The 25,897-nt window shown below is 42.5% G+C and overlaps 1 protein-coding gene across 1 annotated transcript in view; it reads right to left on the bottom strand.

Annotated features, from left to right (window-relative positions):
* TENM4 (teneurin transmembrane protein 4) overlaps positions 1-25,897 on the bottom strand; it is a gene marked incomplete at its 3' end in the record, with an annotated part of 106,595 nt that overhangs the window by 40,816 nt on the left and 39,882 nt on the right. The window contains exons 5-10 of the mRNA XM_009697332.1: positions 21,340-21,601; positions 15,413-15,680; positions 13,120-13,263; positions 11,853-12,102; positions 9,175-9,195; positions 1,780-2,012 (exon numbers count right to left, since the gene is read on the bottom strand). Of these exons, the coding sequence (XP_009695634.1) occupies positions 1,780-2,012; positions 9,175-9,195; positions 11,853-12,102; positions 13,120-13,263; positions 15,413-15,680; positions 21,340-21,601 (1,178 nt within the window). The remainder of the gene's footprint in view (positions 1-1,779; positions 2,013-9,174; positions 9,196-11,852; positions 12,103-13,119; positions 13,264-15,412; positions 15,681-21,339; positions 21,602-25,897) is intronic.

Raw genomic sequence — 25,897 nt, forward strand, 5'->3', positions numbered from 1 at the left:
CCAACAAAAGTTGTGGGTTTTTTTTGTGTGGTTTTTTTTTTTTTTTTCACTGGTTGAACATCAAAGTGGTGCAGAAAATTGGATTACAGATTTCTGGATTCCCTGATCTCATGACTCATCTGCTGGACTGCCTGAATCTCTCTGCTCAAGTCATTTAATTTTCTTTTCACTCAGCCCTCTCATTCAGTTGGATAATTTCTACACCACAACCTGACCACAGGTAGCTGTTCCCTTTCTGTATCTGTGCCTCTGGCAATACTTTATCCCAATATAATGGTCACCTCACGGGAGTCTGGAGTGCTTGGAAACCATGCTGAGCCCTTTGAATATTACAAGAGTAGTAGTTTGACTTTCAGTGTTTTTTGGCAAAAACCAGGTCTCCCAAGGTATATTTTTCTGCATCCTGCCAGGAAACAACTGGCCAACATGTAACAAAAAAAAATCACAACTAGAGCTGACACAAAAGGTCACTAAATCAGTTTGGGTTTCTCGGATTCAGTAACAATAATGTCATCTCTATGTCAAGAAAAATAACTTCCTGAGAAGTCTAGCCAAGAAGAGAAACAGCTGTCTTCATCTTGCCTGCTCTTTGTGAAATAACTTGTTAAAGGATCCCCAGGTTTTACTGAGGGATCGCTTTAGAAAGAAGTTGGGATAGGCTTGGAAATTGCCGTGGTGAGGAAGGAGGGAGCTACCACTCCCAGATGGAAGGAAAAAGGAAACCTGAAGCACATTGATGCTGAAGCCAAGAACCTATAAACTCCTTGTAATCCTAACTGGGCAAGAAGACATACAACACGCAAAAATGCCCCATTTCTAAGGGCATTCCGCAAAAATGCCCCATTTCTAAGGTCATTCCTGCACAGGCATCCTTCTCAACGCTCTTCACAAGCACTACCGAAAGTGTGCATACCAACAGTATCTTTCACCTCATCTCTATACCTTTGGTGTGGTTTTTTTTTTTCTGAGGAGCTGTGGACAGCTGGGAGGAGCGACATCCTCCATATGCAGAGCTTGTTACCTTGAGACTGCCAGACTGCAGTCTTGGCTACACACAGGACTGCATATGTTTGGCTAAACCTGTTTCGAACAATTTAATTCACAGTCATGAAGGCTGTGTGATGCTTTTATTCTGATTTGACTGTGCTTTTATCACATTTAAGTAAGCTAATCAGGAACCAGGTGAAGTTGCACTGACGTTGCGCATTCCCATATCAAAATTAGTATCTACCCCCTGTAGGATTTAAGCAAGCTGGATGCCATGATATATAATGTCATTGTATAAACCTCAATTTACCTCTCTCTGAGTTGTATGCTGATTTTGTTGCTACTTTACAGATATAGCAATGCTTATAGAGCGTTTTATTTTTTTAATGCCAAGAAAGCCTCAGTGAACTGAACGTAAGTGAATCCGGTCCAGATCAGGAAGGACCAAACACTGTTATTTGGTAAGGAGCAGTAGTCGCTAAGTAGGTGTAAAATTGATGGGTGGATTTATTCTATTGCCCTTTGCACATGTGCCCATCACTACACCCCTCTGGTCTGGCACTCCTCCCAGCCACCTCAATAAGAAGAACCAGGACTGGCTGAGGGTGTGACATACCCACTTATTTCCAGAGGCAAGCCCTTAGGGGATGTGTTTGTGGGTTGACTGGGGAAAGCTTGCAAAATCCAGGGCCATTTTCTGAATTGGAGAGGACAGAAGCCTCCAGCATGACTAAACAAGCCTCTTTCAAACAGATCCCTTTAAAAAAAGCTGTGGAGAAGAAGCAGTCTCACCCCTGGGATTTGTAAGGGTAGCGTCAGTGCCTTTGCCTCCATCTCCGCAGCGGGTATCATCGAATGGGAGGCACTGATCCCCAGTTCCAGCCAAGACCTCAGAATTCTTCACAATGTCTTTCACTGATGTGGTTGACTTGATTTTATAGATACGTCGGCTGTTGGTGTCGGAGAGGTAGATGGAGCCGGTGATTGGATCTGTGGTCAAGTAATACTTATGAGCTGGGCTGTGGCTGAAAAACAAGGGTATGACGTTATTATTTTTGGATTATTAGTTTCCTTAAGTCAACAGGCAATGCAAGCACTTTAGAGAATAAAAATGCACAGGGCAGACAGAGTGGGAAAGTGAAGCAGTGCTGTATTTGACAATGTTAGTACACAATGTGTTATAGCACAGGATCCGGAGCTGTATCTGTTACCAATTGCTGTGCCTGGGGTACTCTCTGGCATGGAGGGAAGCTAACAAAAGAAAAGGCTCGCTGGCCTGAAACAAAATCATGCCATGGAATATGGCTGAGTACCAGTGCCTGAGTTTGCTTAATTTACTTAATATAGATACAGTCCCGAACCTGGTTTAGTGCAGTGCCAGAAAGTGAGGGGAAAGCATAGTACACTAGGGGCAGAAAACAAAGGAAAAAAAAAAAATTCTGCCCTCCCAAGGGCAGAATACAAAACCCCAAAAGCAGGCTCCCAAGTATAAAGCACTTGAAGATATACTCTTCAAGATCACTGCATCAAGGCTCATCTGGTGCTCTTGCTGACTCCAGCAAAGACTCTGTAGTCCTGTCCTGCCCTCATGGAGATGAGGGGAAGTCCTGCCACTGAATTCCGCAGGACCTCAGTGAAAAAAGAGAAACAAAATGGTCCATGGAGTGCCCCATTTTGCCCCAAGTAAAACATGAACTAGGAGGAGGGTTGAGGAGTCTGATCATCAGTCACTGCTTCCTTGAAAAGAAGAAAGGGTGGCTGAGAAAATGGGATGAGCAGATAGAAGGATAATGTTTTTAGCTCCAACTACAACACTAAATGAGCCCAAGACTGCAGAAATGAATAAAATAGCATCCACTTTATGGAAAACATTCAATGGGACTAGCCAGAAAAAACAACCAGATGAGTTCCAACACAATTTAAAAAGTTGTCTTTCAAGGATTTTATCTATAGTTTAACATAGATACTAAACATTTTATTAAAATTTAGTGTTTACTAGTAGTGCGTATTGAGCTGCATCTCTTCTAAGCCTGAAAGCAACAGATTAAACTTGTAGCACCTGCTGCCTGAACACAGGTCTCCTTCCTTCTAAGAAAGGCTAAGTAGCAATTAGAACAAGTATGAAAAAGTCTCTACTTTTCTCCAGAACACCTTCAAGCTGTCCAAACTCATCAGGTCCCAAGAATTCATAATAAATGTATAGGCCATAGTTCACAATTTTGCACTTAGTAGAATTGTTCCAGGAGAAGCTTGTTAGAAACCTAAGTGACGATCACAGTTGACTCTGTCCCTCATAATAAGAAATTTCCTCTCTCCTTGAACCTTTAAGTTAGGAAAATTAACCCTTCTTCAGACACATAAAAGCTACTGAATTATTCTCTGCTTTAAAAAGCTGTAAATTGGTTCTTCATTCAAATTACTTAATACTATGGAAAAAAAAAAAAAGGCTTTCTGATTTATTCTGGAATATCCCTTGTGATTTATCCTATTAAAGTCTGAACAGATTTCTTCTCAACAAATGACACTGATTCTTGCTAAATAAAATGCTCTGACCTTCAAGACAGCTCCAGCCTGACAGTTCAGTCTCCATCTGTATTCCTTTCCAACGACAGCAGGCTGGTAAGGTATTATTTCATTTACCTGCATGTCACTCACACTAAGCAAGTGGCTTCAACCCTGGTGGAAGGAGCTCCCTATGGGAATCCATCATCCATTTTGATCAGGGCCTTGTATTTTCCGCTGACTGTCCTAACAAAGCCCAGCTGAATGTCAGTCAGCTTTTCAGCTGCTCATAATCTCTGTTTTGCATGAGAGGTGGACAAGAGGAGGACATCTTTTATGGCACTTAGCAATTCTTAGGCATCTTTGCCTGGAAAGCACACATAGCTTTCACTGAGTCTTACAGCAGGCCATTTGCAGATGGACAAAGGCAAACGACTTTCCCAAAGATGGAGAAAAATGGTGGCAGAACTGGAAGTTCCCGCTCCCCTCTCCCAGAACTATCATTGTAATTTATTCTTGGATTTCATAGCCTCACTCTGGTGGAGTTCATTATTGATTACAACTTTCTGTGGAGGAGAGAGATCTTAAAACTATTTTCTAATCCCAGCTCCTGTCTAGAATGGGCACTGAAACAAATGCTGGTTACTTTTAACCATGGATCAGAGAACCAGGTAAAAGCAAAACATTCATCCACCAGAAAAACCAAATGGTACTTCCCACCTAAATTTACTAAGTAAAAAACTGTCATATTAAGGTAATACTTTGAGTAGCTGCTGGTAACCCAAGTTTAGTTTTATTAACGATGTCCTGAATATAGATGCCACAAAAAAGTAGGGGTGTTCAAAGTTCACAATCATTAAAAAATTAGCTCTGACTGGTTAAACTTTTAATCCTCTGCATAGCTGGATACCACAGAGGCACACACACCTTTACTAGCAAATGTGCTTTGGTAAAGGTAGAAACTTATGGTTGTTAAACTACCCACGGGATGGTAATAATCTTGGGTCACTTGAAATCTTGGGTCACTTGGGTCTGGTTTTCACCTGGTGAGCTGATAGTGAAGCTTCTAAGATGTACAATTACCTTTCTAAATCTAATATTATTAATGGTATGGGCACTTCCAACACAAACTATATCTTTTCTGCTGCGTGGCTCTGTGTGAGCGATAGGAAGCATTGGTTCATTTTTATGGACTGCATTTCTTATTTTTGCAAGCGTGGTTTATCATGGTCTCCTACACCCTGCTCCATGGATAGGGCTTTTGTGGGTGGAAGGTCCCCTGGGATGGCTCAGGCAGTGGAGTATTTAACCTGGGATGCTTTGGAGCACGGAACGTAAAATGCAAACTGCTAAAAATGGTCAAGCTGGAAATTACCCCCTTTGCCTCTGCCAACAGTTTTCACCACTGTACTGGAAAGGTGTCACGTCCTGCCCTTGCATGAATTGCATAGCATTATACACTGGAGCTTTTGTTTGACACTTTGAGATCCTTCAGGATGAGAGATGCTAAATAAACATATGTTAGTAATGTATAAGTTCCCAAACTGCTTCCCTTCATCTGTGATAATGCGTGAGCACTGGAGCCAGGAACACTGGGGCTTTGCTTTTTATTTAAAGCCACAATCAATAGGCAAATCCAAGTGGCAAATTGGACTGAACTGAACAACAACTGAAAGAAATCTGCCTGGGGCGAAGCAGAGATTTCTTTTTTTCCTTTCATCCTGTCTCATTGCTTAGTTAGATAACAGACTGAAACAAAAGACAGGACTTTTTACTATTCAGAAGACTTAATCAGTTACAGTATTTGTAGTCTTAGAATATTTATCCCCCATATTGACACTGCCACCACTAGAAAAGGGCTGTGGGTAAAGAGCTGATTTCCCATACAGATCATTCCTTTGGCTATTAAGGTTTTTTAGAAGAAACCTCGAGCACTGCATTGATATTTTAAGTCCTTGGAGCAACAAACCAAAGTTGCAGGGACGGGGTGGGCTGGTCCCCAGCCAAGAACAGATCCTTTAGTGGGTATTAGTGGGCATGATGATGCAGTCACTGGGAAGGGGGACAGTTTCATAAGCAGAAGTTCTGCAGGCCAAAATGAAATGGAGGTGATATTGCTGCTTTGTACGCTTGTGATACGGTGTTGTGCTGGGAAAGCACAGGGAAATCTTCCAAGTTCACAGCGATCCCAGTTGTTTGGGGTTGTTTATAGGTTCTCCCATACACCTGCCTTGTCTCTTGCCTTTTTTCATTCTCATTATTTGGACAGGATAGTGCCAGCACCATTTGGGGAGCTCTGCAGATATGTTAAGAGAGTCAAACTCCATTTCAAAGTGCTTACACTTTATGTGACTCCTTACACACAGGCAGGAGGAAGGAAAGTGATAAAAAGTTGGGTGAAATGGCAGACAGGTGGCACTCATGTGGTTTGCTTCTGTAGTACTATAATAGATGCACAGGCTTTAAGCAAAGGTTGATGTTATCCCCTTGGGCTCAGAGCCCATGGTTTGGAGGAGTCTGAGGAAGGAACCTCCTGCTCCAGAGTGGGAAGCCAGTCCCTAAGAATAAAGATGAGAAAAGGGAGATGGTCCCTGGTTTCAGCAGGTTACCTGTAATATGTCAGCAGAGCAGACTGCACCTTGTCATTGGCTTCTGTTCAAAGCCAGGGGATTCATCTCACCAAGCCTCAGACGGTTACAAGGTGGATGCTTACATCTGAACTGGCTGCCTTAACTCCCTTTACAGGCAGTGGAGAGAAATACCGTCTTTTGCGGTATGATTTAGCGGACTTATTTTCAACATTTATCTTACAAGATGAACTGCATGTTAGTTTCTCAAATGTAAGGGAATCTACCACCTCCTCTAAAGGACAACTTCTGTGAACAGTAACAGTATGGCTCTGGCTCCCACTGTGGTCAACAGACAGGAGCAGTCACAACACCAAAGTTAGTTACCCATAACAGCTGATCTGAATAAACCCCTGGGACTTCTTTGGATCTGATGTCTCTGTTTAAAGGACGTGAAATCATCTCTGTAAAATTTTCTGTGCTAGCTGCCCTCTTCCCCTCTGAGCCTTGCTGGCCACATGCATTTGCTGGTGACTAAAGAACTATCAAATTCCTGCAGCCAAGCATTTTTTGTTTGGTGGGGCTGTGTTTCCATGGCTTCATACTAAGCACCTTGCAGCTCACAAACAGAGGATTTTATTATAGCCTGTGTGAGGTACCGGTCTTTTTTTCCCTGGGTGACATTCAATAGATTAATACATAAGGAGGCCACACAGTGCAGTGAGCTGAATTTACACTTGGCCTTTTAGTGTTTTCAGTTTGTGTGTGATGCCCAAAGCTCTTCTAGTGTCACAGGCTGGATAATAAAACTTCCTAGCAATGCCATAAGCCAACTCAAGGACTGCAAAGGACTTTTGATCTTATCCTAGGACAGTTTTCTGAGATATCTGTCTTTGCCACTAACTGTTGATTTTTCTCTCTAAGGTGTGAATGGAAGCAAGAAAGGAAGAATAGATTTTATTTTGGCCACTTTTTGCATATTTGCAAGACAGAAATGCCTCACTGCCCTCCATGTTCCTGCAGAGAAAAGATAATGAAAATTAACTGCAAAGTATTATTGCCATGCTTGGAAACAGTCACTAGTTTCTATGAGCCCATCAAGCCAGGGCCATACACAGGCATACTGGAGTAAGTTCCTATTAATCCATTGCTGAAGGACAGATGGGTGTAAACTTGGGAAGCATCGCAATTTGGTGATGCATTTTGGCTGAGCTAACATCCCCCATGTTGACATACAGCCATTTTGGCTGATGCAGAGTTAGACCTTGGCTACCTATGCTGTGCTGTGGAGCCAAACCTTTTAGTCGGTAGTTCCAGAACCTCTGGAGATCAAGCTCACCACAGGCTATGTAGTGGGGAGGAATTCTTTCCTCTGAAGTGAGCAGGTTTTTGCATATGGATTGCAGCTTTTCCAAACCACTAAGATTCAGTCCTGTGGATCTCACCCTTTCCAACTTTTGCCTGTCAACAGTGTCAAGCTTAGGACCTTCTGGAGCTCAAAGCACTGGAGCTTTCTCTAAGACTACACCCACTCTTTTCCCTGTGGCTCAGGAATGAAGAGGATTCCTGACAAAAAGTATTACGGCAAATGACACAGAACAGATGGTAACTCACATGGATGTCTCCCTTAATGTAGTCACAGATGGGAATATTTGATCTAGAGCTCCTCAGCTCCTTCCTCCCTCACTGGTCCCCTTTGGAATGCACCGAAGCAGGCATATCTTGGCTTTCTTTCATTTCATTTCTTAGTTTTTAGGAATTGCCTAAAGGCTGAAGCCCTGCCAACTTTGTGAGGCTCTGGTGGCATCTGCAGCATCTGTGGCCAGTGCATATATCTTCACTCAGTTATTGCCTTCATATATAAAAACTCTTCTTGTAACAGGTATTCAGCTGCTGCCCTTCACTGTCAAAGCAGGTGCACTTTAGTGGCTGTGTATTTCTAGGACATTAAGGATACAACCTAGCTGTTCCAAAGAGAAATGAGTTTTTCTATTGCCTTCAAATGATGTGAAAGAGGAGCTGAGGGGCTGGAACTCAGCCTGATGAAGACAGCCAGTGCAGAGGTCTTGTGTACCAACGTCTCAGCCCTGCTAATAAACACTTTGGGCCAGTCCATTATGCCATGGAAACTCAGCCCTTCGTTAATGTTCTGGCAATAAGACAAAAAAAAAGTTTCTACTCCATTGCATTTCCAGGTGTACAGATAAAATGAACATTTCTGGGTTTGCACAGCCTCTATGAAGTCAAAGAAACTGTAAATAAAAAGCACGGAGTAAGAAGAATTGCCAATCCCAAATGCAAAAAGAAAACCAACCAAAAAAAAAAAAATCCCAACTCCACAGTCTAAACTTCTAATTTAGAAAGCAACCGGGAAGAAGGATGTGAAACTTGTCAGAGCCAGAGAGGTCCTTGCAAACATAGACAGTGACAGGAGGTTGACATCTTCCTGAATGCAATTGATTGGATCAAACCCACTGAAACTCCAGTGAACCCAAGTGACAAATATTCTTAGTGACAAAGCTCCAACTTAGAAGTCTTTCTTTCATCTTGTTTTCCTGTCATTACTTTTTCTCTTTTTTTATTGCATTTCCTGGCTAAGGTTCCAAGTTGCGCTACCTCCTATCTGAGCCTGACATACCTTCACATGCGAAGACTCTCTATGAAGAGCTCAGGGTGACAAAAACTTACTTCGCTAGGTGAGTGATGCTGGGGTACATCTGGCCCTGTTAAACTCCCCAAAACTTAAAAGGAAGACATTTCACCATATAAGAATTATTTTTCAATCCTACCTATTCCAGTGATCTGTACCCTGACGCTGTCCCCCTTTTCCTTTCTTGGTTAATTCCCACCCATTTCTTTTTCCTCCCTCCTCCTCGTTACCCTGCTTCTCATGTCTGTATTTCCCCTGTCTACAGCTCTAACAGTCCATGCAGAAGTCTGCGCGACTCCGCTCTGTGATTAATGGCTCCCAGTTCTGATGACTGATTGCCTATGCCAGTTTTATTCACGCCAGCTTCATTTGCTATTGAATCATCTGGAAATGGCACTTGTGGCTCACTGTGTAACAACATGCAACAAGACAGGGAGCGGCATAAGAATTCTCCACTGGTTGGCTTACCTATGTCTGAAATCTTTATTTCTGACAGAAGACAGGAAAGCAGGGAATAGAAGAAAGAATGAGGTGTTAGCAGCTCAGTTCAATGCATTATTAGCAGATTGAAAACTTGACAGTAACTGTATCATACAATGCAATAATAAATAAAGACTTAGCTGGAATGACACTGATATATTTTATATTGGATATTACTTGGCAGTGAGCTCACTTATGTACCGCTGCATATCACAGAGGAAGCGTGATCTCACCTGTTTGGAGTTACTCACTTATGCAAGAGATAGGACCAGGCAGACTTTATCATTCAGAGCTAAATATATGTAGATGCAGATATCATTACAGTTTTTTTCACTCTCAGTCAAAGCAATACCTTGTGATTTACAAAGGTAACTCAACAGTCGCACAGTTATGGGTGGCAGTTCATTGCCATAACCTTGTGAACTCTAGCCCAGAGGACTGAAATTGTGTCAAGCTGGACATTTTTCGTGGGTTTAGTGCCTTACCCAGCTGAAGTTATCTGTGACCCACAATGCATTTGCTTTACTCTCTGCAACAGAACACTACACTCAAAAGACATGCCCCCAAACAAAGCCCAATGGGGGTGTTAATCTCCAAGGAGATGCTGATTTGAGAAGACACAAGCAAACTCCTTTTAGTCCAAAAGCAATGGCTTTCCTCCATAGCTTTTAGTCAGTCAGCACCTGAACCCACTTACTTTATAGCACACCAAAGTGAAGAAATGTTTATTAGATCCAGTAACCTAAGTGTTTGCACAGATGAAGCAGCAATTGTTCCAGCAGATTTAACTCTGGAGTAAATTTAACTCAGTGGCTCTACACAAAAGCCAGCAAGACCACTCTGTTAAGGTTTCCAATTTTCTCTTTTCCAATGAGGAAATACTCTGCAAAACCTCCGCTGGGTCTGGTATTTCCACTGACAATGAAACAGGGACTGAGTTTTCAGAATTTTACTTCCGGGAATGAGATATTAATCCCACTCAGTTGCAACGGGATTTGGGCCCCAAATCACCTAGGCTCTTCTGGAAATCTCACCTTTGGTCATTAAAATAACTTTCTGGCACTGGAAGAATATTACATTCTTTAATGTGGACCAAGGTTTAAGAATTATCCCAGCTTCCCACCTTACAAACATGAGAGAGATTGTGTTCTTGTATATCACATAACAGAATAGCAAGAATCAGGCTCTCGCTTATTTACTCAAAAGGTACCCCAGCCAGCTGAGATGTGACTGTAAACATCTCATTGTGGGCTTCCTAATTCAGTGACTCCTGATTTCCTTGTCGACCTGAGAGCATACCAAGACAGCTTTTCTCTAAGTCCCAGCCTTGTGATGGCTTTCTGGATTTTTTTTCTCTTACACTATGATCTATGATGATGATTCTGTGTGCCAAATAAGAATGGTCTTATGACCATTCAGCAAGGTCAAATGACTGTGGCATGTTTGTAAACGAGCAATTAATGGGACCTTGCACCAATTTTGCTGCAGACCAGCTCTTTCCTATTTACCTGTGGCCTTGTGGAGCAAATGGAAATACAAAGTGATGCTATATGGGACCCTGCTGCTCTAGGAAGCGGTCTAGTAAGCTTCCATGTGGCAGTCCTTGCAGAAATGGAGCCTTACTTTTGTCCTCAGCAGCCAGGACATTAAATCTGAGTACAGCAGGAAGTTTCTTACTTTCTGGAAAATTCTTATTTTCAGGCCAGATCTTGACAGGTAAATGGGAATGTGAAGCTTCCCACCATGCTAATCTCATATTGACCTCTCAGGACCTTAGGTCAGGCCCTTCAAGCAGAGAAGACTCATTCAGAAACACTAATTTAACTCTACTGACTTTCCTGGAGTGAGTCTTGTCTGGCCACACAGAGTTCAGAATCAAGCCCTGGTGCTTTGAAGTCGAAATTTGTTGCGGAAATTTTAGATAGGAAAAATACCCCCAGTGAGGTCAATTTGAAGTTTTGGTTCAGTCACAGACTATTTCATTTTCTCAGAACTTGTTTCAAACCTATACTATACTTTTCCCTCTCCTTCCTTGTTTTTAATGGGTGTTCCTTCCCCATCCTCCCTATTTCTTCTAATCTGTTTTTTTTCCTTTGCTATTTGAGGTTTAAAGGAAACACTTCACTTACTTTCAGATGATCCATCTGTATGTTCACCCTAACACTGCTGTTCAGCTGGGAACTAAGCGGGGCTGATACATTTGTCCCCAAAAAACAACTAGAAACCCCCAGTCTGTGACTACCTAGAGTGATCATCTTGTCTTAATTATGAATGATCATCTGTCCCGGTTAACCTCTACATATCATCATCAGTGCTGTGTCCTTCCAAGTTTAGGTTATCTCAGAGGCTGATTGTTAATGTTAAGAATTCCTACCGGTCTCTAACTACATGAAAAGACAGACATCAACACAGTTTGACTTAGCAGCACAAAAATGTATCAGTATTTTTGGGGTGTGATTCAATTCTGGAAGAACTTGTTATGTCTGTGTTTCTCTGGTATAAATTAAAGTCAGCAGAGTTGCAGAAGAGGCAAATCCGGACAACTTTTTTTCTGTTTTGCTGTGGGTTTTTTTTTTTAAGAGCTTTGCTCATTTTCCATTTGGGTACATAAGCTTTCTGCAGAACTTAAGGGCATAATTATAATGGCCACATTCAGCACAATGTACCTCAGCTCCAGTATGTTGGTGACATTGCCAGAGGGAAATATCCTTCGGATGTAGTTGAAATCTCCAACATAAAGACTTCCATCAGACCCACACGTTAGGGCAACAGGAGCCAGGAGTTTGTTCCCATCTGCAAGACCATTGCAGCTTGGACAAGAAATGCTACGTCTGCGACCATTGCCCATAATGCTTCCAATTACAGGCGGCTGCTGGGAAATAAACTGGTTTTCCCCATTTCCTTTATGCAAGATGCCTAGAGAGAGAAAACAGTAATAGGGAAATTAAAGAGAGACAGGGAAACTGAGACCAAAGGGAGCACAAACTGGTAATGCTGGATGCCAGCTGGGGAATTTGTCAAGTAGCAAGGAGGTTTAGCATCTTTTATAGCATTGTTTTGTGATGGTTTCAAATGAGGAGCCTCTTGTATGAAGTAAGTATTTTTTATAGACCCACTACATTTCCTGCAGAACAAAAGTATGTAGGGAGAACAAAACTGTCTTTACTTTTGAATGAAATACACTTTCAGTGTCTCATGAATTTTCACCTGCCCTTTCTGTCCCTCCTTGCCCTGTAATTTGCAGCCTACCAGGTAAAAAAAGAAATTACATAGCTCCTGGAAAGGTAAGGGACAAGAAGACCATGGTGCGTTCTCTAGAGAAATGTCTCACCTGCAAAGCTTTAGAGGAGCTCTGCTTATGTTCCCTGTAAGTGTAGCGTTTTCAGCAGTGATGTGGGCTGAATATTTGCACCCATACCACTGCTATCATCCAGAGGGACACAGTGTTTCCAACTTCTGAACATGTTTTTGATCAGCTTTCAAGCCTCCCTGCTGTGGTCTTGAGCAGCCTTCAAGGGCTCTGGCACCTTCCATTTTCCCTTACGACCCATGAAGTTTCTCGTTTCTGCAAGTACACTTGTGCATTGGTGGATGTGTCTGGGTGGATTTATGCTCTGTGGTAGGTCCAACCTAAATAGGCTCCCCTTTGTTATTTTAGGAATATTTTCCTTGTTAATACCCTTCTTTTAAGACGCTACAAAGTTGGACATGCTGACATTCAACTACTTCATGATGGCCAGCTTCTTTTGCATTTACACACACCAAATTGCTTTTAAATGTAGGTTACTGGAAGTAATTTGTTAGCAAAATACATGAGAGAGTACATGTGTTGGTTAGGTTTCTTTCCTTTCCTTTTCTTGAATTCTTAACGGTAAGAAGCAACTGGTCCTTGCAACACTGCCTTAATCCTGTTACGTGTTACAGACAACCTACCACTTTGTATGTTGAGGGCATGGTGTTTGTCCAGGGACCATCCTCCAAGTTTGGAAGCATCAATTTCATAACCCTGAAGTACAGCTGTCCTCTTCTCCCACAGGATCAGGTCAGGACAGGATTCATACTCATAACCTACTGAAACTATGAACAAGAGAGAAACAAAAGACTCCTCAGATTAGCAACCCAGAAATGCACAGTCAGCACACACAGAGTTTCAACTGAGCAGGGGTAAGAGCATTTCTACAGGCGACTGCCAATTTCATTTAAAATGTCATCAGAATGCAGAGTCCTAATATTTTTCTCTTTAAAGGCCACCTTGCATTTAAAAATGTCAACGCAGTTGTAGATGTTGGGCAAATGTGCTAAATATTTAAAAGGCACTGTTCTAATGACATATTTTAAAACAATGGATATTCGAGAGTATAAACCACTGCTGGACTCCTAAATGGGAGCATTTCACTCCTATCTGCTATCTTTGGTCAAAGACCGCATGTTAGACACTTGCTAAAAATCATGGTCCTTCTTGGAAAGTAAAGACTTATACGAATGAGGCATGGGGCAGCAAGACCCTCAGAGACAGCCGTCTTAGACCAGGTTGATTTGTGGTCATTGTTAATGTCAAAAGAGCTTGCTTGCCATGATGTCTAATCAGAGCCTTTTGGGAGAAACTCCACTGGACACTTTGGAGCTGCTTAAGAGTGAAATGATGTCAGTAGAAGGAAAATCATCTTTTTGACAGAATAATGTCTCCTTTATGATTTTCTCAGAAGAAGCAGACCAGTTTCACTGGTCTGCTTTTCTTCTGCCCTACCTGATCTTTTCCGTGCTAACAGCTGAAGTAGGGCAGTTCTACACAACTGAAAAGCAAGTACATAGCTCATTTTTTTTACTAGATAAAAATAAAGGTCTGATCTTACAAGTTTCCTAGCCTCCTTGAAAAGTGCTGAGCACTGAGCGAACTCAGGATCCCCTGTCAAACACAGCCTTTTGGAGAATCAGACAGTATCAGAGGAAGATGTAACTTAGGAAATGTATGCTTGATATTTTCCATTGTTCTAGAGGTGGGAATCATTGAAAGCCTGAATGCTGATGTCCTCAGAGCTGCATCATGGAGAACTCCGGGACCCACCACTGATCTAGCATCTTAAAGAGCATGTAAACATAGTCTTTGAGGATATGCTACCAGGACACATTTCTTAGCCTGGACTCCAAACTAGGTAAAGCTCAGCAGGTTGTATTATCCAGCCTGCTCAAAGCAGCTGAGCCTCAGTGAGAGGAATGCACCTATTCTTCCTTCTAGAAAACAAGGTATCCTACAGCTCCTCTGAAGAAACTTATCTTCAGTTGGGCTACAAGGCATCAGTGAACCACCCTTCTGTCAACAACAGCTCTGTTTGCTAATTTGGAATCTCTCCCATTTTGTTGATACAATTTCCCTGGCAGCCTGAAAGGTCTAGTCTAGACTCCATTGAAGACATGTAACTGAATGTCCTCTGGTCGTTGATCAGATGGGAAGCAATCACTGCAGAGCTCCATCACCTCTGCTCACTGTACACTCCAAGTACCCCCTTCGCTCCAGCACCACCGCACAGGGCTCACTGAGTGAGGTCTGGGATGGCGGCAAGAAGAGGAATGAAGTACGTCTCAGCATACATCCACCGCACGGCTTCCTGCCCCACCACGGACTTCAGCTTCTGCCCCTGTAGAGTGGTTGGCATCGGCCACAATGCTTGGTGCTGGGGATGTGGCACACTGAGTATGCAGAGCCTTCCTATTCTCTACCTTGCAGCTTCTGACAGTCTTTTGCAGATGTAAATGAATGCACAAGGTACAAGAGAGAGGACCACCGTGCCCTAGTTTGGGATGGTATTCATGAATGGGTAACGAAGAGGAAACTAAGATTAGAGCAATCCTGAAGGTCAGGCACAATGAGTAGTGGAGATCAGGGCTCGTTCTAGGGGTTCCTTTCAAAGCAGTGCTGATCGCTTTTGGCTATTGGTGAGAGGCAGCCAAACGCCTCTAGTCCCAGTTCATTCCTTCTGTATGAAGATGATGGTAGCAGCTCAGGATGTATGTGCTGGGCCATGAGCCAGAGAACAGATAAGTATTCATCTGTTGGGGAAATGTGTGCTGCCTGAACAGCTGGGCCCAATCCTCTCCAAGGAAACTGCAGTGAACCAGCAGGGACCATTTTATGTGTCAGCAGTCGGACCATACTGACCTAGGACAAGGTCTGTGCATTGCCACTTAGCTGCCTCTAAAAAGAGACACAAACCCTGGGGTCACTTACCGAAGGCTTCTGAGAGCCCATACACCTTCTGGCTGTAGACGTCTGTCTTATCCCAGACGAAATAATAGGACAGGTCTGGAGCAGCTGCAAACCACTTTCTGAAGAGGCGTCCCTCGACGGCCACCATGAGGTGGACTTTCATGAGGTTGAAGGGGATGGTGGGGTGGGTCATGCTGATCCTCAGGACTGATTTGTAGCCAGCTGTGCGACTGCTCAGGTAACTCACTTTTATTTTACTACCAGAAACGTTAATCTCCTCCTGTAGAGCCTGTGGAAAAGCAATCCAGGAGGTGTTAAATCAGCAGGGAGCAGACAGGAAAAGGCAGTGAAGCTGTAATTTATCAAACAGACCTTTATAAAAGCTCTGGTAGACATGTCTAAAAAAGTGCACCTAGTAGGCATCAAGTATGAAATCATGTATGTAATTTATAGGGTTAGTTGTGGAAGCCAAGGAATGTCCCCTTCTTTCTCCATCTCTGTTACATGGGAGAACAGGAGACCAAAGTATCACATTTAAGTCAGTGTTTACAACAGGACTCACTGTTAAAAGCAGTCCCAGGACCCACAGTGAAAGGAGCTTGGGGTCTGAGATTATTCCAGTCCTTCACCTTAGCTTCCATTTTCCGTCTTTTGTATGGCTGCTAATTTTTGTCTCCCAGCTTCTTTTTCCCAGTAAAATACCAAGCCCTGCTTGGCACGTATACTTCTGGATGTTCCCCAGCCCTGATCATAACCTGCCATTCCCTCCATGTCATTAGTAAATCCTGCTTCCATCCTCTCTCCTCTGACTTACTCATCTCTCCTTTGAAACTGCTCCTCTCCTACCTCACCTCTGACCCTCTTTGCCTGACCTACCTCTAGCCTTTTTTTTCCTGTGTCCTGGTCCTTATTTTCTGCCCTCACATTTGTTCCTACTTATACTGGTCCTTGCTTAAAATTCCCTCCCCTCTTACCTGTGTGATGAAGCTCTTGGCCTGACCACCATCAACCCCTCTCCATTCCCCTCCTTTTCTAAATTCCTCTGTATTCTGGGTCAATTGGTTCATTTTCTCCTCCAGCCATGAGTATGACTATTTCTGACTGACTGGGACAGTTATTTCATAGGTTTCCATTCCAGTAAAAAATTTCACAGAAGACTGGGGAAACAGCAGGGAAAGTTTTGTCTGTCCCTTTCTGCTTTGAGAATAGAAAAGTCTCAGTAAAGATGGGATTTTCAGCTAATTTACCTGATAAAGTATAATCAGATCTTAAAGTTTCCTTTTTTTTTAAATTGAGAAATGCAGGGAAATTTTCTGGAAAGTGATACAATGTACATCCTTGACACCATGCTGATTCTCCCATGCAACACACTGATTAAAAAAAGGGCATTTCTTTCTTAAGTCTTAGGCGAAAAAAAATCAGTTGTCACTTTCCAGAAAATTTCACTCTTAGGTAAGCTCCCAACATGGACATTTTCAGCACAAGCCGGCAACCTTTGGCAAAGTTTGAAAGCTGAAGGTAGAAACTTAGCAGTGAGCTGGAAAACTTGGTCTGATAATGGGATGTGTCAGGAGGTCACAGCTGGCACTGACCTCTCCTGCACCACTTCTGAAATACTTCGGCGTGCTGGACCCTAAATGAGCTGTGAAAATACCTCCCTAGCAATAATCAGCTTTTGTAATATTAAGGGCATGGAGGGTTGAAGGCAGCTGGGTCAAGAGACCCACCCATCAGGAAAGGACACATCCACCCTCGTGTCCTCCAAGCTACGTGGCTCCTGTACTCGACTCCTCCTATGTGGGAGCAGCCAACTTCCCTGGCGTAACAAGTTGCTCATCCCTTATGGGTTTTCTGGTTAGCATTATCAATAACGACAAATCTTGTAATCTGCCCCCTGAAAAGATCTCTTCTAAGGTATTATCCAAAGCCCAACACATTTTCAAGTGATAACTTACAGCCTCTGAGCGTTGCAGCACTTGACAAAAGGACACATCCAGAAGTTAAAGCGCTGTTCCACTGTGCTTATAAATATTTACTTTCTCTAATGCAGCCTTTTCAATTAACATATCTCAGTGCTTAGGAGGCTGAAAAATGACAGAACTGGGAAAACCCAGGAATTTTAAAATATATTTTATGAGCTCAGCAACAAGCTGGGCTGGGACCAGGCTCAACCAGAGACCAGCTGAGCCAAGCTGCAGTAAAGGTGGTCCCTTGTATCAAATCTGTCTTCATATGTAATCCCTCTAGGAAAAAGCCAAGCAGAAATAATTGTCATAGAGGTACTATTTGCAATGTCTGGTTCAAATCCCTGTCAGAAATAATTATTTCTCTCTGTCATGATATGTCTCTGCTGTCTACCATTCCAGAGACAGGGTCAGCACAGTGGTACCAAGGCACTGAGCAGCACAAGGGGCTGTGTTTAAAGGCACCTGCTTCAAGAGAGGGTTCAAATGGTAATTCAAATTATCTGAAAGACATTTGTAAGTAGTGATAAACTAGCAACAAAGCAGGGCATTGGTGGGAGTAGTACAATCCAGTAGGACATTGGTGGGAGAAGAGGGGAAAAATAAGGTTTAAAATACTCTGAATGCACCAAAAGTAACAACAGCTGAATTACGTCCTTATTTCTATTTGATGATTTGCTGGTTGGCCCAGATAAATTCATACACTGTGTCTGGGATCCTTGTGAAAGACTAGGGCTCTTTAGAGTTTATCACAGCCTAACCAATGTTAGGTGGTCCAGCCACCAGGCCATTCAGGCAGAAGAGCTGGTTCTTCAGGCTTACTAAGGATTTTCACAATTTAGCAATTTTCACTGCTGTGTTCCCTTCACTTCTGGGTGTTGATCTATGCTTGCGTTAGTAGCAATTCTTCCATGCTTTTCATGAGACAATGTAGAAAACCTTGGTTTTGTGTGCTGGGTTACACGTTTCTTACAGCTACTCTCCATTCTGCCAGCAGCCAAGGCAAGGAACAATAAATCTTTTTTTTTTTTAATATGATCCTCAGAAGGAATTTTGAGAAAGCAAAGCATTTAGGGTCTGACTCAGGGGCCTTAACATAGACATCTAGTGCTTTTGAGATGTTCCAGATGTATCCAAAACCTGTGCAAGGGGATGACAGATCTGACATGGACCTTCTTGAGATCACCGCCTTTCTGAAGCTACAGCTGGAGGCCTGAAGGGACACTTAAATGGCACCAAATCTGTCCTTAGGCACCTGAATCAAACACTTAAAAGGCATTATTTGGTCTTTTGAATGCATTCAGGTAGAGGACACTGCATTTATATGTTGGAGTGCAAGAGGTTCCTATCTGCCCACTTGTCAAAATCTCTTTCCCAGCCCTGCCATCCGCTTGTCACCTCCTCTCAGCTATGTACTCACACCTTCTACATTTAACATTTCTCTGCTGAGAACTGTGTGCTATAAAATGCAGCTGCAGAAACTGACAGCTAGGTTATTTTTCAGTGTATGTATAGCCAGTATAGGAATGAAAAGTAGTCCATTTATGAACTGAAGTACAGTCAGGACTCTGCCATAAATCAGATTCTTTTGTATACTCCTGCACCACAAACTCCATTAACCTTCAGCTGTCAATATCTGAGGTGGAATACTGTTTTACAGGTTTGAGCTCAATCATTCGGCATGTGGGAAAAGTACTGTTCATCAGGTATCGGATCTATCTTACCTAAACTCAGGAACCTAAAAGTTAGGAGACTCCTCTGAACTACTCTTCTAGGTCTCTCCATGGCAAACGAGCGGAGATAGGCTCTTTAGAAGGTTGGTGTTGCCACGTAAACTTAAGAGTGGGATTCAATTTCAGTTCAAGGCATCTAAATCCAGCTGTCAACATATGAGCGTATGCATGTGAGGTATACATGTAAGTGTCAATTACAGTCAGGGGAGATCTAACTGATACCATCAGTAGGAATCAGATACCTTCAAGACGATCAGCTTAATTGATCTGTAGACTCCACTGATGGTATCGGTTAGATTTGTCAGCTTTAATGTGATCTTGGACACCTAGCACACATCCAGACAACTGCGTGTGAACACCTTATTTAGGTGCCATAATCTCAAAATTAATCCCACTTAGGTCTTAATTAGATTCCAGAACTACAGGTGTCTCATGCGATTTGGGATGTCCAAGTTATCTGACATTCACAAGGGTTAGGTAGATATAATGCAGGACACTGAGAGGGGGATCATTCTGGACTGGCAGTTGGAGGACAGGCAGGATATCTGCAGAACATTGCGAATGGCACTAAATATCTATGATGAGGGTGGTACAACACTGGCAGAGGTTGCCCAGAGAGGTGGTAGATGCCCCATCGCTGGAAACATTCAAGGTCAGGCTAGTCAGGGCTCTGAACAACCTGATCTGGTTGAAGATGTCCCTGCTTATGGCAGAGGGGTTGGACCAGATGACCTTTAAAGGTTCCTTCCCACTCAAACCATTCTATGATTCTATGATCTATAGTCAAGAAACTGTATCAAACCATTGCTTATGATCTACATCCCTGGCTGCTTACACATTTGAAAGACAGACACGCACTTTTATTGAAGAGGAGTTTTAGAATGTTTTAGTTCAATAGATGTGATAAACACAATCTAACGATTAACACAATCCTACCAAATAATGAGTGAGGTTATAATTATAGTTGCACCGTATCAGATGCTTCTTTTCCAGGCAGCACTGAACATTACCTTTCACTGTGTTTGTTGGTTTAGGAAAAAAAGAGATGTGAAAACTGAACCAAGAATTTGCAACTTGATGGACTTTACAAGATATGGGACTTAATTAGTAATTATGCTGGGACAAACCTGGTGACTTTAATTGGAAATTAGAGTGAGGAAGGATCACAAGATTTGGTCCAGATGGAAAGTTAAAGAGACCACTGGCTTTATTTGTTGCTGGGTTCAGTACCTGGTGTATTCAAATTAGAAGTTATAAAGTTACTTCTTTCCTCATTAACGCTACTGCAACCCCAATGGAGTCAAGCAAGAAGCACACAATTTGTCCCTACACTTGTTATTATTTCTACCTTGGCAGACTATTATTTGTTACTAAAATCAATACCCAGGACATGCCCAATGCTGGCATCTAAAACCCAGAGAACAACATGCCCAAGAAAGGAAAGCTTGAATGCCACTACATCCATATATTTCAACACAGTGAGTATTTTTAAAGAAAATGGATAATTCAGTTGTTTGGACTACTCAGTTTAAAACCCAACTTTCTATTTGGCAAAATATTTTGAATCCACAGCAGGTTGTTAAACTACTTTATCTAACTCACACTTCCTTAAAAAAGGGATGAGAAATTAAAAGTAACCCTCTGGCTTTGCTCATTTATCCCAAATGTCATGAAATGCAATAAACCCCAGGTGCTCCTCAGACTGGCCATTTGCCAGCCGTCTGCTGGCTGATGGCACCTCTCGGCAGCTTTGCAGAGTGAGGGGTATGCCTTCAAACCCTGAGAGAGTCCACACCTGGTACCCCACCCACCACTGAGGTCCATAATGCCCAGCGGGTGAAATGTGCTCCTGAACAGAAGAAAGTCATTAGAGCATAAGTGGTCCATCAGCCTCACGTTGGGCCTATTGAACGCCAAAGGGCTGCCCAAAGGCTTGTTGTGGGTCACATGAGGGTCCCAGCCCACCTTCTGCAGATGAGAAGTGAAAGCAAAGCAAAGCCAACGTAAGTTTTCGCTGTTGGCCACAAATGCTTTGCCTCCATCTCTCAGGGATAAGGGAAAAGAAACCTTCCGGTGAAGCGCGTGCTTGTGACCAAACACTCCTGGCAAATGTCTGAAAAATGGCGTAACCAACGGGGGATGCTTCTTTTTAGGAAGGCAGGGCAACAGTTGCATTTGTGATGCTCAAAGAAGGCAAAAGAAGCACAGGAAGGAGATGGATTATTTTCTCCTCGGCTCAGACAGTCCATACCTGGATTTCAGGAACAATAGGTCCTTTCTCCGAGCAGGAACTTGCAAAAGCTGTCAGCGGAGATGGGGAGACCACAGGGTTGGGCCGGGCAAAGTTACTGAGGTCACAGCTTGGGATCTCATTCTCTTCATGCCTCATGACGATGGTTTCCATCACAAAGAAGCGATCCCATGGCAGCCACAGTGTGTGCTCCTGGGTGATGAAGGGAGCCCTCTCAAAGTGCAGGATAATGGAGATCCCACCAATGGTAACAAGATCAAAGCTGTTTTAAGAGATGGAATACGAAGTTAGTGCAAGCACCACCCCATCTGTTTGTAGCAGTTCCCTAGCAAGAACTCCCAGAAAAATAATGGCAAGAAATGTCATCATCCACATTTTACAAGCCTAAAACCTACAGCCCAAAGAGGCTTTAGTTGAGTAAAAGCAAGTGGCAGAGGCAGAAGTATAAACTCAGCTTCTTTGCATGTTGCCTTTATGTGTATTAAAAACATACCCATCCCTTTTTTTGAGACAAATGTTTATCTTTGTTAGTGCTAGTGTTATTTGACCACACATACTAATTTTCTTTTTTTTTTATTTTTAAAAGTATTTATCATCCAAACGCAGTCATGGGATTGGATCAATTCACATGATGAAACAAACCACCACACAAATTGTCTTGGCATCACTGCTAACCTGGCTGATACCTAACGCATCCCAGGGAACACGTGGAGCCCAGCCATGGACTGAGCCTCCTGTACTAGGCACAGGGAAGAAACAAACGCCTTGCAGGCAGTCTCCGTACCACAGCACGTAGTCTTTTTTGACTCTTAATCATTTAGAGCAGGGCAGGTAAGTTACTGTCTGTGGTCTGCAACTTTACCCTATGCCACCTCGAGCCAAGTGGCTTTTCTGCCTGCGTCAGTGTTGGATAATATTATGTCAGGCTAACAGACAGCCCTCTAGATGTTACCCTGATAAGGAAAATATTTGCCCCTTCGGATGTAAAGATGTTGGGATAGGATTTTGGAGTTTTTCTTAGTTTTGTATTTAAACTTCACATCTTGTCAGAGACGGAGATTTTATGAACTACCACGGGATGTATCTGCTACGTATAGACTCAAAAAATAGGTTTTAACTGAGAAGGGAAAGCATTTCAACATAATTTGAAGACCTCTCATTTTTGCTGCTTTGTTTTTTTTTCTCAGTATCTATTCAGTTGCAATGCCAAATGTGTGTTTCAGGTAAAGAAAGCCTTCTCATCCCTGCTTCTCACTTTTGATGCTTGGCGCTGGCATATGACAGTCTCACACAGATTTTAAGCACGTGAATAGGCTCGGTCGCTTCAGCGGAGCTGCTCGTGTGCTTAAAAGCCATATGCTTAAGTACTACTCTGACAGCCCAAAGCTAGACTTGATGCACCTCGTAATTACAAGGTAAGAAAGAAGCTGAAAAAGTATTGAAAATTATTTTTTAAATGAATTACGAAGCTTTCAGATTGGCTGCAAAAATCGCAAGGGAACAACAATGGGTATGAACTATTTCTAAAAAAAAATTCTTGGCAAGCAATCATTCAGGCGAACCTTTTTTTTTTTGTTTATGGCTGATGGACTGAGGTGCCATTTATTAAATATAACTACGAAAAGAAAGTTATTCAGGAAAGAATGTTAAATTGAGTCCATGGGAGGGAGTAGAAAGCATTTAAAAAAGTTAAAGACATGTTTATTCTACAACTCAAGTGGGGGCATCAGCTTCCCAGACCTATGGAGCTTGGCTTGTAACAGCCTGACGAGTAACTTGCTCGTCCTTGCCAGCAAAGCTGCGCAGCATTTGTACTTTGATGAGAACATTTTTAACAGTCAATTAGCATTTGGCAAGCCCTTCAGCTAGGAGGGAGAAGCTTGCTCTGCATGAATCCCGGCACTGAAAGAGGCAATGGGAGGAAAGAAACAAACATTACAAATGATGCACAAGAAGTTTTTTAGGCAAGTGGGAAGAGTTTTTATTTGGAAACACCTCTGTTTCACTCCTTTGTGAGTGGTTCTTGGCTTCATTGAGCCTGGGTCAGGGATGGTAACCAGCTGGAGGGAAACATCCTTGCCTTTCCTGCATCCCCAAAACAGAATGCAGAAGGGAAAGCACTACCTCCACGTCAGGCTGCAGCAGCTGTGAAAACAGAGCCAGGCAGTATTTTTTAGCAGGCGCTGTTGCTCATGAGCCAGTTTTCCCAGAGTCACAGGGTGCAGCTTTGAAGTTACCTTGATGAACTGAACAAAAGCTAAAGCCAAAACCAAACAGAAAAACCCAAAATGAAAACATCTCCCTCCCAGCTTCCCTCAGTGAAATTAAATTTAACAAGAGCAAAACTATCTTGGGATTGAAGGAACGAGATAATTTTATTTCTGGTTTTGCTGCTGATCTCTGATGTCGTTTTTATCACTCTGAAAAAATCATACTTGTTGTACAGTCATATTGTTCTGTTTTTCTTAAAAGACTCTAGAGAGACAGGCCAAAGGATAAAACGCTCTATTTATCCACAAAGCACGCTCAAAAAAAAAAAAAAAAAAAAAACCACCACAGAAAAGTGTGGCTCTTTCTCATCTCTTTGTTCTGAAAGTTTATGTATTTGGTCTTTCAGAAACAGCCATGCCAAAGTTGCTGAATGTGATGGCAAGTACATGATACTAAAAAAGTCTGGAGACTTTCCTACTGTTTTATTAACACTGTGCCTACAACCATTGGATACTGAGGACTTGCAGCCTTTATAAACTACCAGTTTAATCAAATTTAAAACTTCATTTTAAAACATGATTTATAATCCAGTACTGATACTTTGATCCATCTATTAACTTTGCTTTACAGAGAAATGCATACAACAGAGTGGTTTGAGAGTTGTCATTTCATCTTCATGCCTTGTTATCTGAAAAAAGTCTGTGCTCCAATAATTAGCCTAAAAACACATGCAAGCCTTGAAGTTATCAAAGTTTCACTCAGACTAAGTAATGTGACTTAAATAGGACCAGGATTTCACTATTAGAGGCTGTACCTGAGTACTGTAATAGGAGTGAAACCTACTTGCAGAGCCCTGGAATACAGTGAACCCAGTTATCGGGGTGAAAGATTCACTTCATCGTAATTCTAAAACTGAAATTTTACTTATGATACTCATTTTGCAACTTGGTCATGCCAAAAAAAACCCTCCCCAAAACCAAACCTGAAGCAACAAAATGAGCTTAGGAACCAATCTAGCTAGAGTGATGCAATTCTGTCTTTAAACTCCCTTACTTCCAAACCACAGTTATTGCCCTGCTAACAATAAACTGATTTGCTAAATCAATTTAAGGCAACTCAGTGCACGTTTTCAAGAATAGGTATTCCTATGGTGAATATGCCAAATAATAACGCCAGTGAGTTTTCTGCAGTTATCTCATAACCCCTTGAACAAGGTAACTGCTTGCACGTGTGCTCCCATTTTCCTTCCAAACCAGAATGACACCAAAGATGGTCCAGATGACCTCATATGACTGCACGCTGCCATGGACTGGGAATGCATGCAGTCTGCTGCTGTAGTTCAGGAGAAACTGCTTCTTCCTTAAGAGCATCAATTTCTTAAAACAAAAAGTGATTCAATCACATGAAAACTGCACTATGAAAAAGCTGATGAGAAAAGAGTCATGGTCTATTCAGAAAACTACTAAAAACCATCAAAACACGTAACAGAAACTGTAATAGCAATAGTTTTTTACATGATTTTGAAAGTGCTTTACAAATAGTATTTAACAAAGGCTATAACAATCAGTAAGGAAGGCAAGTAAATGTTATCTCTCCTTCACAGGCTGGTTGGCTGCCCTAGGAAGGTTGAGAGATGCATCTAAACCTACCCACTAAATCAGCGGCGAGACTAGGATTAGAAATAAGGGATGTCTGACATAATTTTCTGCCCTGACACTTTTAGTCTGAATGCTCTTAAATACTTCAAGGTAATTTTTGGAAGGTCTCACCACTGAGGATGCAGCTGGATTTGGGTGTTCTTTGAGAGAAGGGCTTTCACTTGTCCATTTATTATCTCCAGAGTACACAGATGCACTGCTGTGCTCGTCCATTTAAGAAAATATCTGCATGTATGCCTCAGACAATTTTGGAAGGTATTTTTATGGCTCCAGAGACTCAATACTGCAACTGGACAATTTGTTGAATGTTGATTGTGCATCAGACATGCACAAGGTTTCTGCAGAAGAACATTGATTTGAAAGGAAGGTGAAGAACGTGGAAACAGAAGAGCTGACACTACACAGTTTGGAGTTTGACCACCAGCAGCTGCCTACAGAAATCCCAGCTTCAAGATGAATCCCACTTGGTCACAGATTCCCTGCTCTGAGAAAGCTGATCTCTGTCATTTTTATCATTTGGAGCTGAGTATCTGTCAGGGGTCGAGTCAGCAAACTGCAGCACTGAGCTCCTTGAAACTAATTTAACTTCTGGAGGCCGGCAGCCAGTCCCGAGGAACCAGCAGTCTACTGAAGATTGGTGGAGCATACGGATGCTCCAGTTGCATTGCTTTCTGCCCCAGGTCCCCTGC

This window comes from Cariama cristata, unplaced genomic scaffold, assembly GCF_000690535.1.
Source record: "Cariama cristata isolate BGI_N322 unplaced genomic scaffold, ASM69053v1 scaffold7523, whole genome shotgun sequence".
Lineage (NCBI taxonomy): Eukaryota > Metazoa > Chordata > Aves > Cariamiformes > Cariamidae > Cariama > Cariama cristata.